The 14,805-nt window shown below is 35.3% G+C and overlaps 1 protein-coding gene across 14 annotated transcripts in view; it reads left to right on the forward strand.

Moving 5' to 3' along the window:
* Positions 1–14,805, forward strand: part of CaMKII (Calcium/calmodulin-dependent protein kinase II) — a 394,054-nt gene that overhangs the window by 326,313 nt on the left and 52,936 nt on the right. For 10 of the 14 annotated variants that reach the window (XM_083131299.1, XM_083131300.1, XM_083131301.1 and 7 more), the window contains exon 13: positions 396–458. The exons of the other annotated variants lie outside the window; for them this stretch is intronic. In XM_083131299.1, coding sequence (XP_082987425.1) covers positions 396–458 — 63 coding nt within the window. The remainder of the gene's footprint in view (positions 1–395; positions 459–14,805) is intronic. 14 annotated transcript variants of the gene reach the window in all.

Below are 14,805 nucleotides of genomic sequence, written 5' to 3' on the forward strand. Positions count from 1 at the left end.
TGCCAACATGCCAAATCTTGAAACAAAATCAGTGTTTTCAGACATAGATACAAATTGTAGTAAACGCAGTCTTTCAGCAATCTGCTTATATGCTTCCGTAAGTAGTGCATTATTACTCAAGATTATGAATCGTACTAAACTTTTTATTTTATTATTTTTGATAATCAGAGTAAAGCTACGAACAAACATGGAATCAATAAGAAATTTTGATCAGAAATAAACCTTTAAAAAAAATACAACACACCACTAGCAAGATGTAACAGTCGCTGGATAAAGTTGGTACCACTTCAGAAATACATTGTTACTGCTTTGGTTGTTTATACAAGTCCTTTCTCTTTCTGTTTTTTTTTTCTCCTCGCCGGCACATCTTGCCCTTTCCCTGAACTCTCCAACAGAAGACAAACTAAACAAGGCAGGTGTAGACAGGAGCTCCACAGTTATAGCTAAAGAACCAGAAGGTAGGGTTCCAAAATATTGTACTTTTAATGTGCTTGTTTAGTTGTTTTTTGAGTAAAATTTGCACTAGGGATATTTATTTTATCGATTTCATAATATCCAAAGTTTTGTATTTAAGCACTGATTTGAGACCGTTACTACTACGATGTTTTTTCATAAATCTTGTATGTTTTTTTTTTTTTTTTGCACTGGAATATAAAATTTCTTCTGATCACAATAATATATTGTCAGGATAGTGCATGATCTGAAGTTGAAAAGCTATATTTTATAACCCCTTCCATGACAGGCGAGATTTCATTTCATTTTTATTGGAAATCTAACATATTCCAAGCTTTCTTCATATTTTCCCCTGGTAAGCCTAAAACAAGGAAAAAAATAATACATGAAACTTTAGTTGTATATTTAATATGTTGCTTTTGTTACATATATTGGGTTCAACAATATTTAGTCTCCAGATGAAACATTATTTATATTTTTTGCCCCCAATCTATCTGATCAAGAAATAAGGATGCCGATCATTAGCGTTTACATAGCAATAAAAGTGGTTTCCAACTTTACGTATATATAAAATAAGTATTATTTTGATAGAATTCTGATGTCGAGGTTAAAGAAAATGTACTTAATTACTTTTCATGTGGTAGCATGCCCAAGTTACTGAAGAAGATATGGGGGCATGTTAATTGTTATATGCACCCTTCTTACCATATCAGATGCTGAATTAAGTTTACATACAATTAAAATGTCTAATGTTGGAGAGTTTACATGCAGTAAATGTTTGCTTTGTATATTGTAAAATTGTAATAGCTTTAACAGTAATGATAAATAATTCACTTTTGCTTTGAATTATACTTAACAATTCAGCTAAACGTTACTATGTTGACATTTTCATAAATTAAATGCATGTACATATATGGGAAACATATTTGACAAGGTTTTCACACAAAACAATTTATTGTTGAATGCATGGTGCAGATGTCATCATCATCATTGTGCAAAATATTGCTACAATGCCAAACTTCGAAAAATAACTAAACACGTACACACTTGTAATATTCGTACACACACACACAAAATGAGAAATACAAAATAGTAAAGTCTTCAGTGTTCTTTTCTGTTTTGTGTACTCAACATGGATTAATGACTTTTTTTATATCTAGTCCAAGAGTTTTTTTTGTTTCAAGTTCCTCTACAGTGCATATTTTGTGAAATATACATTTAGTGTTCATGTGAGTATTTAGTGTATATGTATGTATGTGTGTGTGAGAGGGGGGAGAAAGCAGGAGGAAGAAAAAGAGAGAGAATGTGTTAGGTCAAAATTTATCTGATTTCTATTGAAAACAATCATCCAATTTTCTGCTAATAGCAGAAAGAAAAGATGAAGAGGGAAAGTTAATTTGATCCAGAACTAAGGGTTTAAGATTAAATTAATTAGTTTTGAAGCATTTGTGTAATATTTCAGATCATTCATATAGTGGAACGTTGATTTGTGTGTGTGTGTGTGTGTGTGTGTATGTGTGTGTGATGTTTTTATTGGTTGCGGGATCATTCATGGTTGTTATTTCATAGCATATGTAATGCAGTCAGGAGGAAATTGTTCTTGTCAGGAAATTATTGAAAAACACACCAACCAAAATTCTATCACTAGCACCCTATCCTGAAAAACAACCATGCATTACAGTGCTCAAAATGGGGACATGCAGGGAATGCTCCCCGCCAGTTAAGAAAATTTTAATGAAGCATCCCCTCAGCTAGGATAATTTGCATAGAGTATCCCCCCCACCACCTACTGCATTGTCCATACAAGCAACCCACCCAAAGATTTCTAAACTCACCCTTGCATCCCTCCAGCTAAGAATTACCACTTGGAGCACTGATGCATTGTGTGTTGCTTCTTGATTTTTACCATTATCTCACTTTCCTGCCTAAAAGGAATATGTAAAGTGTAGACATTTTAGAGCAAGTGTAAGGACTGCAATTATGTCACTACTGCATATTAGTCATATGCAAAAAACATAAAACAGTTTGACATGTTCTTGCAAAAATTACTGTCGTAAGAGGGGAGATGCATATGTAAGTAGGGAAGATTATTACAAGAACAATAAGTTATTTTGAAAGTGGCTTCTATTTTCTTTTAGCGATATTTCATTTGTTTTCCAGCTGTAGAACAAAACATCCCCCAAAAAAGAAAACACACTTTCAAAATAAGATATGTACTGTATTTTTATTTTTTTAATATTGAATGATTGAGCAATTTTTTTAAGAACACAAGGGATGGTTTTTATTGGATTGTATGGATGGAAAAGGTCGAGAACCTTGAATAAGTACATGCTCTGGTTGTGAATAGGTGAGATCATTCTCAGAAATTGCACAGATTGCTGATGTATGACGGAAGTGAGTATGCACACATGTGTGCATGTTGCCAGATCATAAAAATGTTGATATATCTATGAGATAGATGTCGCTAAGTGGGAATCTATGCAAGGAAAGACTTTGTTCATATCGAAAGATGAGCACCTACTCTGCTATCATTGGACAATGTGTGTGTGAGCATCCTACTCGTTTTTATTAGTATGGCCAATTGTTAGTTTTTTTTTCATATAAATATTCAATTATAGTTCTGATTCTATGTTGATTCTAAGCTGACAGGAATTAACTCTACCACAAATTTAAGTGTGGTCAAGTGGTAAGTAAGCATCATGCATATTGCCGTACACAGCTCTCTAGTGTCAGTTCAAAATTATGTAATAATGCCGCAGTTGAGGTTACAACCTTTGTCAGAAAAGTTCCAGGACTGAGCTTGTAAAAAATAATTTATTCAACTTAGGAACTAATGGTCCGAGGTTTTGTCAAAATGGTCACCTCGGCTATCTATACACAGCTGCCACAGTTTCTGGAGGTCATGCAAGCAAGCAGGGAACGCTTCATCTAGGATGCTTCTCAGCACATCCGTCACAAAACCGTTTGGATTGCTACCAATATCTTCATGACGCTTCCCTTTCAGCGGTGTTTGCACACGGGGAGACAAAAAATAATCACACAGAACTGGTCGGGTAAATGTGGGGGATGTGGTAGAGCAGAGATACGATGTTTGGCCAGATATTCCTTAACTGATAAAGCAGTATGTGGCCTTGCATTGTCGTGCAATAAGAACCACTACCCAGATACCCACAAATCAGGACGGCGCCGCAGAATTGCTTGACGCAAATGTTTCAGGACGTCAGTATAAAGGTTTTTGTTCATCGTTTGTCCTTCAGGCAGATATTCATGGTGCACCAAACCTTTAGCATGAAAAAATGGGATCAACATTGTCTTTGGATTATCTTGCACTGAATCTCTGCCCTTCCGAAACCTTTTGTGCCATTCAAAAATACGGCTTCTCGATAATGACTTGTCACCAAATGCTTGCTGTATCATATTCCATGTTTCACTAGGGGTTTCCCAGCTTAACACAAAACTTAATGTTAACTTTCTGCTCGGAATGCACGTCCATCACGACACTTGTGTAACTTCCAACTAAATGCGCCAACAAGCCAAACAGTGGGCTGCTAAGCACAGTCCTGCCACCTAGTGTGTTTACATGGAAACACTTCCAAGGCCATTTCTATTCAGAACACATATCAGGTGACTGAATAACACCCATTTCTTGTGTTTGATTATCACAGGTAAAGAATAAAAAAATCAGTCCTGGAACGTTTTTCACAAATGTTGTAGTTTCCATTCCTAATACTTAAATCAGAGAACTTGCCCAGTTTGACACTTTTTTTTTCAGAACCTTCATTGTCCAATAGTCATAGCACATAAGATGAAAATCCAGATATGTCTTTTTTTACAATATCCATAAGTTTATAATAATCTCATATGTATTATCATATTGACAAGGGTTAGGTGGCAGAGCAGCCGTTGGCTGAACCTCGCCCGCTGAATAAAGAAAATTTATTATTATTAAAGAAAATTTATTATTATTATTATTATTTATAATCATGAACAACATATTGTGCATAGAACTGCAAAAGATGGCATTTGGCAAAATTTCACATTTATGGAGTTACAAGAAGCATTATAAAGTCAAACTACAATCTTCTCTCAGATAAGATTTATTGCAAGCTCTTTGGCTTACTCATCACTTCTCTTGTAACTGTGTCCAAGAATTATGAAAGAGAAGGTTGTGAAATATCATCATTTGCAGTTTGTTTTACCATGTTCTGTTCATAATATAAATAGTAAACAAAATATATATGCACTTATTCCAACTTGAGCTCTTAAATTGCTTTAGACACATGGTTGAAGTATGTTGTTTTTGGTTTATGCAGATTTAATGATCTGATGTGGTGTACCCACTGAAGATTGTACAAGGAGTGTGTAACAGGCTAATTGAAGCCAAAATTCTCTGTGCCACCCATTTTCCCTTCACTAAGAACAATTACAAGTAGAGCAATAAAAAAGAAAGCACACATAAGTACAGTAATAATGCTGTGCAAACAGCAGCTTCTGAAATAAAACACTTCACCGCTTGGGGAAATTTATTGCTGTTAAAATAGTAGTAGCAAGTACTGGTAAGTTGGGTAACAAGTAAATCACTCGCTGCCTGATCTACTATAAACACTCGCAAACATATTTTTCAAAGTGCTGTAATGCTGTGCACAATATTTAGGTTGAAGAAATCAAGAATTTTAGACTGGTTTTCTAAAATACTGCAGAAATTTTGCTGGTATTGCATTAGTTTCTGTATTATTTCAAATAGATCTGTCATTTCTTCCTTTCATGTGGTATTATTTTTTTTTTTTTCAAATGATCACTATAATTCCCCAAACATCAAGTTAAATATTACTTAGTCATAGATGTACATATGCGTGAGCAGTCAAAGTCAAAGCACACTTAAAATTTCTGTGAAAACAGATAGGCGAGAAGAGTACATTTTAAAATGCAGAACTGATTTGCAGGGCATATTAGAAATTCTTTGTCGGTAGGAAATGTGAGATGAAATACATGATATGTTAAATAACTTGTTAAGTTTTTCCTGTCTGTGAATGAAAATTCTAAGGTTTTGAAAGATGTTAAGTGATGCAAGCTCTCAAAAATGCAGATTTTTTTCCAGAATTCACCCAATAAACTAAACTAAACTGAATCAAATTGCAGGGTGCAACAGCTCCTTAAGGGCTAGAACCTTTATGAGTAGCTGTCAGAGCATCGAATTCTATTGAAGCCATTTAATGACTTTTGAGATCGTAGTCGACCAGTATTGCTTTCAAGCAGCTTTCCGTTGTCCTGAAAATGTTGGATCAACACAGGATTTTTTGGAGCTTCCGCTGTGGAATGCTCATTTGCACCAAAGGTGAGAGCACTATCCATTTGGTTACATGCAAGCTTTAGAATTTAATGGATAGCTCATTTGTAAAATTCCCAGGATGTTTGGATTGAGCTAATACTTTCTGATACAAAGACCAATACAGTGATATAGCATGAGCCTTAGTTTTCAAAGATTAATATTAACCCCCCAGATTACCCTTAGTTACCCATTAAGGGGAAGCTGGGTGAATTCTGAGTTGATTTATGCAGGGATAATGCAAAAAGAAATTCCAACTGAGACCCACCCACCTGGGTGTCCTGCATAGTAGTCGGGTACCCAACTGACTCCCTATTGCAAATATGGTGTTTATATTGTGGTATATGTATGAAAATATAATCCAGCAATAGCATTTAAATGCCCTACATTGCAGTAGCATTGTTCAATGTATTTTCTTGCCATTTCCAGTATACATCTACTTTTTATGCTCTTAAACCTTGTGACATCTGTATAAATGACAGCATATTTTGTTCAGCATAAAAATGAGATTTCTTCACGACTCATGCTTTGTAAGTACTGATTGACATTGTGCATCATAGTAAAGAATTGTATACTAAGTAATTTAATTGGTAATATTTAAAGAATATATTAATTTTGGTTTCTTCCTAGTTCTGTTATCTGCTTCTTCACCAAAGATCATTCTTGCTATAAAATTACATTTCATACAAATACAAATTCTCCTTGCCAAGTGCTAGGATTGAGTATTTTAGTCTTTCTTCTACTGAAAATTTATTTCAGATCATTCTTCATAATTTCTACAATTCACCATTTGCTTTTCATTATAATTTTTATGAGAAATTTAGTTTTCTCTTCTGTAATATGTACAAAGTTCCTAAATTAAAATTAAATTCCCTGATTTTGGATAATATTGTTGAATGAAGAAATGAAATTATCTTCGTTCTTTACTATTTTGTTAGGTATTTGTAGGTATTTGTAAACATAATCACACAATGATTCTGCTGCTTAACCACTATGTAAATACAGTAGAATACACGTATGTACTTTGTAGCCAAGCACGCTTTTTCCTACAAAACAAGCAACTATTTAAGCATTTGTACAGTTGTTGAATAAAAAAAAACTATACAGTGACCAGTGGTTGATCAATCGAATGGTTGCTTATTAGATAAATTTAATTCACAATCTATCACATATCACCGTCAACACTTTGTTGAGAATGCATCACGAAGTAGTGTTGGTTCATGTGGCTTCATACTGTTGGTTCACCGTAGAGCTTGTGGTGATAACAAAAGGTGGATATTGGGTAGTGGTGCAACCATAAGCCATCTTTTTACAGGAAATGGAGCGGGCTCATCTACAGAAGGAAGGAGATGGCGCTTAGTTCCGTGGTCATTTGGTATGTTGTGTTGTAGTGATGATAATGTAGTGGAGGCTCAATCAGCAGAAGAAAAGCGCGAACTGTATGCTGAGTATCACTGATTGGAAAATAGTGCGTAGCAGAATCATTTGCGACTATGTTTATTGATCATCTTTTTCATTTTTTTAATAAATGCAAATACTTCATAACAAAACACTGAAGACATCATGTTGTAAATAATGTTTGACAAATTCTCATTTAAAGATGCAATTTTAGGATTGAACACGTGAAGGAAGTGAAAAAATTGATTCAGTATGAGTAATAATAGTTATATGACACAAAAAATTTCCAGAACATGTAGTGGACATAATTTTTGCAAGCATTTTTGACTGTACCTTGTGCTACTATCAGGAAATGGAATATGATGACTAGCAAGTAGTTAATGCATAGACATTATGGTACAGACTTTCATCTTTTACTAAATATTTTGTAAATAATAGCACTAGTTTTGTTACAACACGTAACAGTTCTTATAATACTGTCTAAATATATCTGCAACACCATTTACATAAATGTTTTTCTGTAAATTATTCAGAATTGTTGCAAATGTGCATTACCCTGTATGTTTTCTTCTTGTTATGTAAGAGAACATAGTGAGTAAAGGTACTATTTTCTTTGGGACAATTTTTTTCTCGTGAGAACAAGAAATAAGTTAGGAATTTAAAACAACAAAAAGTGTTCATTATTTTAGATGAAAAAAATATAATCAGGACGAGCTTTACTTTACTTTTGAACCAGGAAGTATGAATTAGAAAATATTAGTCAAATAACAAACACACATGAACAATTTATTGATGGATTTTCTTACTGACATATTTAAGGATGAGAATTTACCAAAACAAAGTTTAACGAATTCCACCTCTTACTGTGAAGTGTGTTTTAAACAGTGATTAATTTCATTAATAGTTACATGCCGGGGCCAATTTTTCCCGGTTTTACCTTAATACCGAGGTAGGGTGACCAGACGTCCTCTTTTATCCGGACATGTCCTCCTTTTTAGGTGTCTGTCCAGCATCCGGGCTGATTTTTAGAAAACTGTAAATGTCCTCCTTTTTTTGGGGAGGAAGAGTATAGCATCGACCGTGGCAAATATGCTGCATAGAGAATGCTTCCACACATAAGGATCATCATATCACTTGGGGTGCATTAAGTATTCAAGCAATGCTCACCTAGTATATGGGAGCTGAACAAGATCACTTTCCCGACTGGTAGGGACGGGATCTGGACTGGAAATTTTTCAAATCCCGACATTCAGGATGGGGAAAAACTCGCAATTTCTCGGAAATTTTCAGGACAGAAAATGTTCGAAATTTCCCGAAGCTCTGGAAATCTTGAATTCTACACGTCGTTTTCACCTTAAGTGATTGTTGTTGCATTTCTGAAATAAAACTAACATTTTCCGAGAAGTTCCAGACATTTACAATGCAGAAAACTTCGAGAATTAACGACTTTTTAAAATGACCATTCGGTATTTTCAGAGTGCTCGGGATCCCGAAAAGTCTGGAACTTCCAAATGGTCATTTTTGAAAGTTGTTAATTGTTGATGTTTTTTGCATTGTAAGTGTCTTGACAGTTCTCAGAAATTGTTAGCTTTTGTTTAAGAAATTTCTGAAAAAAAGCTTAAGGGAAAATTACGTGTAAAATTCGTGATTTCCCCATCATTGTGAAATTTTTAACATATCCCGTCCCGTCAGGCTTGGTCGGAAAATTGCGAATTTTTCCCATCCTGAAGGTCAGGATTTTAAAAAAATTTCCCGTCCCAAGCAAAAAAATGTTCTGTCCCGCACACCCCTAGTCATTAATACATATTATTCCAACTTGTATGAGACTTGCGAAACACATCTAGTCTGAGCAGTTCTTTTTGATTGATTGATATGGTTTATTTTAATTCACTTTTCTGCCACTTTTGGCTAATCGCGAAGATGAGGATGAGTGATGATCTTGATGAAGGGATACTCGCAAAGAACACACATGCCCAGTCTGAGATTCGAACCTAGGATCTCTGGCGTTCTTGCTCGGTGTGATAACCATTCCGTCACAGATGTCTGCCAGTTCAATTTCGAGTCATACATAGGCGATAGAGAAAGGCGTAGTGAGAATTTTGACTATTAAGTTTACTTTTATGAAATAACGAATCGAAAGGGTAAATTCATCAATGATCTTGCAAGAAAATATGCAGTTTTTAAAGGATGGAAGAAACGAATATGAGGTAAATTGCAAGAGCGCTGTCACTTTCTCCTGCTGTTGAAAGAGTGATAGAAATGTTGGTGGCATTAAAATCATATTTCTTGACCCAATATAAACTACATAAACTTTAAATTCTGTTTTGGAAATAAGTTAAAGCAAAGGTTACTCTTACATTTGCTTTCACTTATGGGGATATCTAATATACAAGAATTGGAAAAATATTAAAATTCTATGCTTCAAAATATAGATATTCTTAGTTATGATTGCCATGTGTTAATTAGTAGATTAGGAGATTGCTTTCGTTGCTTAAAGATAAGAAGAAATCATTGAAAAAATCATCAGAAGTATATGTGAGCAAAGTGTTGGTAGTTTTTTTTTACATTGATTACATTTTTAGTAATGGCAAAATGAGTTGCAATTTTTTTTGGTGTCCTCTTTTTTATGACTTTGTTCTCCTTTTTCACCATGCTCTGTCCTCTTTTTTGATTGTATATGTCTGGTCACCCTATACCGAGGGCATTTTCAAGCCAGCCTTAGCGACCTTACCTGTAAGGGACATGGGTGTCCCAGCCAGCATTTAAGGGTTAATTATGAGAATAATTGTGGGTGCATCTGTACTGAAGCTGTTCGAACCCTTTGCCCAATAGAGTTAACAGAACAGAGACTGAGCGAGCAATTTAAAATAATTAATGTCTTGACTTGAGCAAATCTTAGAGGGAAACTGTAAAACACCAAAAAGCTAAAATTACCACACTTTTGATAAGAAGCTGAGGGTGTATAGGGACACTCTTAAAGCGCCTTGTACACGATCAAATTAATCATGAACAAGTTGTTGAATTGAACACAATTAAAAGTTGTTGGGCAGCGTTCTGGAAATCTTGAATGGTCAGAAATTGCTCATGTACACGATCAAAAAAAAATTGGACAAGTTCACATTTGATCAAATCATGGCAGTGTGTACGGCATGGAAATAAATAAATAGACTAGCGATTAGCTGTAACAGAGATAATTTTATTTCCAAAGGAAGGAGGAGGACATATTAGAAACTGGAAAGAAGTGTGATGTTGATGTATTTTCTCATCAGCTTTAGACAAGCATTTCCTTTAACATTTTTGCTAGCATAAATGTGAAGTAAATTCTTCAAAAAAGTAGGACGTACTTTACATGATAGCATTGCATGGAACATTTCGGCACAGAATTTCGGTTAGCTTTTGCAATTACAGTGTGTAATACCTTCAGTAAAAAAGTACCCGGAATTTGGCTGGTAAAAGTCCCACATTGGATGTATCGAGAATTAATTTTGTCCATAGGATGACAGCACTGTACTCAATGACCACGCACAGGTGTAGGGAAATCTATCCATCAGTTTGTGCACAGCATCTGTTTATGTTAGTTGTGTTGACGAGTGTCCTGTAATTGGCAGCATGGAGTCAAATATCGAGCAAAGAATTTGTTTGAAATTTTGTGTTGCCAATGGACTGTCATGTGCTGAATCGTTGAAAATGCTACAAAAGGCCTTTGGTGATTCCTGTCTGTCAAAAACACAAGCGTATGCATAGTACAAGGCTTTCAAAGAAGGCAGAGAAGTTGTTGCTGATTTGACCCGTTCTGGTCGATGGCACTTCAAAAATGAACCAAAACCCAAAAAACCATGCCCAAGTGTCTCAAAAATGAAGGTCATACTCATTGTTTTCTTTGATTATCGTGGTGTTGTGCACTCAGAATTCCTTCCAACGGGACAAACTGTGAATAAAGAGTTTTATGTGACCGTTATGAGGCATCTGCATGAGAATATTTGCTTGAAAGCATCAGACTTATGGAAAAACAATTCTTGGATTTTGCACCATGATAATGCGTCGTAGCACACGTCGACTTGTTTGCGAGTCTTTGGCCAAAAACTCAACACATGTCCTTGCCCAAGCCCCATATTCTCAGTGTGATTTTTTTCTCTTTCCGCGACTCAAGTTACCACTTCGGGGAAGGCATTTTGAATCAATTGATCCATTAAAGAAAATTCGCAGAAGGAACTCGGGGTGATAGTCTTATGCATTTGAAAAGTGTTTTGAAGACTTGGTTAACCGTTGGCATGTGTGTTGCATCTGATGGGGCCTATTTTGAAGGTGACAAAATAAATGTTGATGATTAACCATGTATTTTGTGTTTTATTCACAAATTCCAGGTACTTTTTGTACGTAGTAGTACATACAGCATGAAGAGCACATCGAGTTACACCATCTATGGTGAGTGCACGGTGTTTACAATTGAAAAACTAAAATATTCTTCCATACGTGTACAGTAAACGCTATAAAGTAAAGCAAGGCCATTCTATTGTACCTAACACCATTAATACGAAACATTATTCCTCTCGGTTGAATAGATATTGTCTTTTAAAAATGTAAAGTGATAATACATTGTTTACGTATTACACGACCGCCATTACATCTGCATTCATGACCTAAGTGTTCAATTCAAGGACTTGTTCATGATTTATTTGATCGTGTACAAGGCACTTTAAAAATGTGAAATGATACATTGTTTACATTTCACCCGGCCACCATTACATCTGCATTCGTGACCTAGAGGTCACTTTTCGATAAACAATTTCAATAGCATGTGCTCTGATTGGTTAACAGCCAGACTTTGATTGTGTTAATTAGAACCATTCCTAAAGATAAATTATTTGATCGAACCTTGGATCCAATGAGAAAAATGGCATTGTCTCTGATGTCATCCTTTTAAGCGTTTAATTCAAGGACTTGTTCCTGAATTATTTGATTGTGTACAAGGTGCTTAACGCATATGAACAAGACATTGGACAACATGAACCCACCATTATCATTAGCTATCACTCCTTACACTCATAGTGACTGAAAGTAGTTCATTCCATATTTTTCTTTAACTCATTCGCCTCTTTTAAGTCTAAGCTGGACTTTTGACTGTCGCCAGTCCTCTCCTTTCGAGAAACAGCTGTGATATTCCAAAATCTGAAAAATTACAACAGCTTAGAATTCTTTCTAGAGCATTGACGTGGATTTTCGTGTGGTTTGCTTTCGCTGTTATCTAGATAATATCAATAGTTTAATCGACTTACATAATCGTGAAACAGTTGAGCATGCTGTTTATAATGTGAAACATGTTTGGTTGAATGATATTAATATAAATTATAGTCAATTCAAATATATCAGCAGGTTTGATTTCCAGAGTGGGTAATTTCAGAAAAGTGGCCCGGAGGCTTTCGTAGACTCTAATCAGCGAGTGCATGGGAACAACCCTGGTGGGTAAGGTCAACTAGAGCATGGTGCTGCTCACATCATCTCAACTATCGCCAAGATCTAAAATATGCAGGTCACCAACAACCTCCAAGTGCAATATGCACATTTTTTAAAAATTTGTTTCTTACAAATGTCTCAGGACATAATTAAAAGAACATGTCAAATTGAGTATCTATTCTAATTTATGGGCAACAACCATGTCTGGATATACTCCTATTCAGAAGTGTGTGTGTGTGTAGTATAGATGTGTTGTTTGTTTCATATATGTATGCCAAGTTCGTTACCAGCTTGAGTAGTAGATATTAATATTACCAAACTGTTCAAAACCTAGTTTCCTGTTGATTATCACAATATTGAAATCCTTAAAAACTTCAGTAATAGATCATGAACTTTACGAGGGTGGAATAGAGGGTTAGGTCAAATGTTTCATCTTAATACAGTATATAACATTGTTATTCGTACACATAGAATTTCCAAGGAAAAAATGTCATATCTACGAGTAAATATAATCATTTTCATATGTACCTGGAAATTAATGTTAATGAAGGTTTCAGCAACAAATGTCAATAAAATTGTATGTTCAAAATGTATAAAATGAGCATATAATTTGTGTGAAAAGAGAAAAACACGCTGTTTCATGCAACATTGTTATTCGTACAGGCAAGAGCTTCAATCTTCCTCGCATACAGCGCCACCGCTATTCGGGCAATTTCGTGCAGTTTGCAACTTCGTAAGAAGTTTGAACATGCAGGCGCACTCCCCGTCAAGCGGACTGCTGGCGTAGGTATTGTTGTAGGCCTATCGTCTATCTATCAGAGTGTTCGAAATGGGCAAGGTGAAGGAATTTAGTTCCGATCTGAAGGATGTTGTTATAATTTGGCCCTTAGAGGTTATTCGTTAAGAAAAATTGGACAAACAGTCAATAAATCACACACCACAGTTCAATACATAGTAAACAAATTTAGAGAGGATGGTTCAGCACAGGATGTGCCGAGAAAACCAAAAGAGAGAAGGTTGAATAAACGTAATGAACGCTTTATTTTAAAAAGAGTGCGAGAAAACCCCCGACTAAGTGTTCCTCAGTTACAACCGTTAGTAGAAAATGTTGCTGGCAAGATGATGTCCGATCAAACTGTCCGACGTGCCTTGTGGAAGCATGGATATCATGGCAGAATACCACGAAAAAGGCCGTATGTAAGTAAGGTGAATCGCAGGAATAGACTTTCATTTGTGAAAGAGCACATCCACAAGGACCAGGAATTTTGGGATAGTGTCATATGGTCAGACGAGTCCAAGATTAATATATACGGGTCAGATGGGATAAATAGGGTCTGGAGAAAATCAAATAAAGACAATGATCTCATTAATACAGTTACAAAAGTTAAACACGGTGGTGGGTCATTAGTGAATTGGGGCTGTATGTTGTCCAAAGGTGTTGGTACCATCCAATTTATTGATGGTATCATGAATGCATATGTCAGGCACAAATAATTAGTGAATCATGTGTTCCAGGGTACATTATATCACATATTTGAACATATTGAAGAACAATGTAAAGCAGTGTGTCCAAAAAATGAACATGCCGCCTATCTACAGATTCCAACAAGACAATGACATTAAGCATAAGGTGCGAGTTAACATGAATTGGCTAATATGAAATGTGCCCAAACTACTACAAACACCAGCTCAAAGTCCAGACTTAAATCCCATCGAGCATTTATGGGCAATTTTGAAGAGGCGAGTCCAAAAAGCAGGTGTCAAGTCCAAACAAGAGTTGAAAACTGTTGTGCAAGCCGAGTGGAATAAAATAAGCTCTGAAACATGTCAGAAACTGGTTAATTCTATGAAGAACAGGCGTCAAGCAGTAATTAAAGCCAAAGGATACGCATGAAAGTATTAGAACTGTCAGTCAATTTGCTCTGAATATACTTTTTCTTTTATATTTTTAAGTGTACGAATAGAAAAGTTGTACAAAAAATGGCATGTTTCTCTTTCAGTCATTTAATTTATTATTGTCATTGGTTATACAGAATTTGGGTAAGATTTTATGTTCCTAATGATATTAGTTATTGAATTGTAAAGAAACAATTTCAAAAGAGTGTATTTCCTTCCAGATGTTAAAGCATTTTCTTTGAAAGTCCGTGTGTACGAATAAGAATGTTATATACTGT

Source organism: Lepisma saccharinum, chromosome 11 (assembly GCF_977018435.1).
Source record: "Lepisma saccharinum chromosome 11, izLepSacc3.1, whole genome shotgun sequence".
NCBI classification, from domain to species: domain Eukaryota; kingdom Metazoa; phylum Arthropoda; class Insecta; order Zygentoma; family Lepismatidae; genus Lepisma; species Lepisma saccharinum.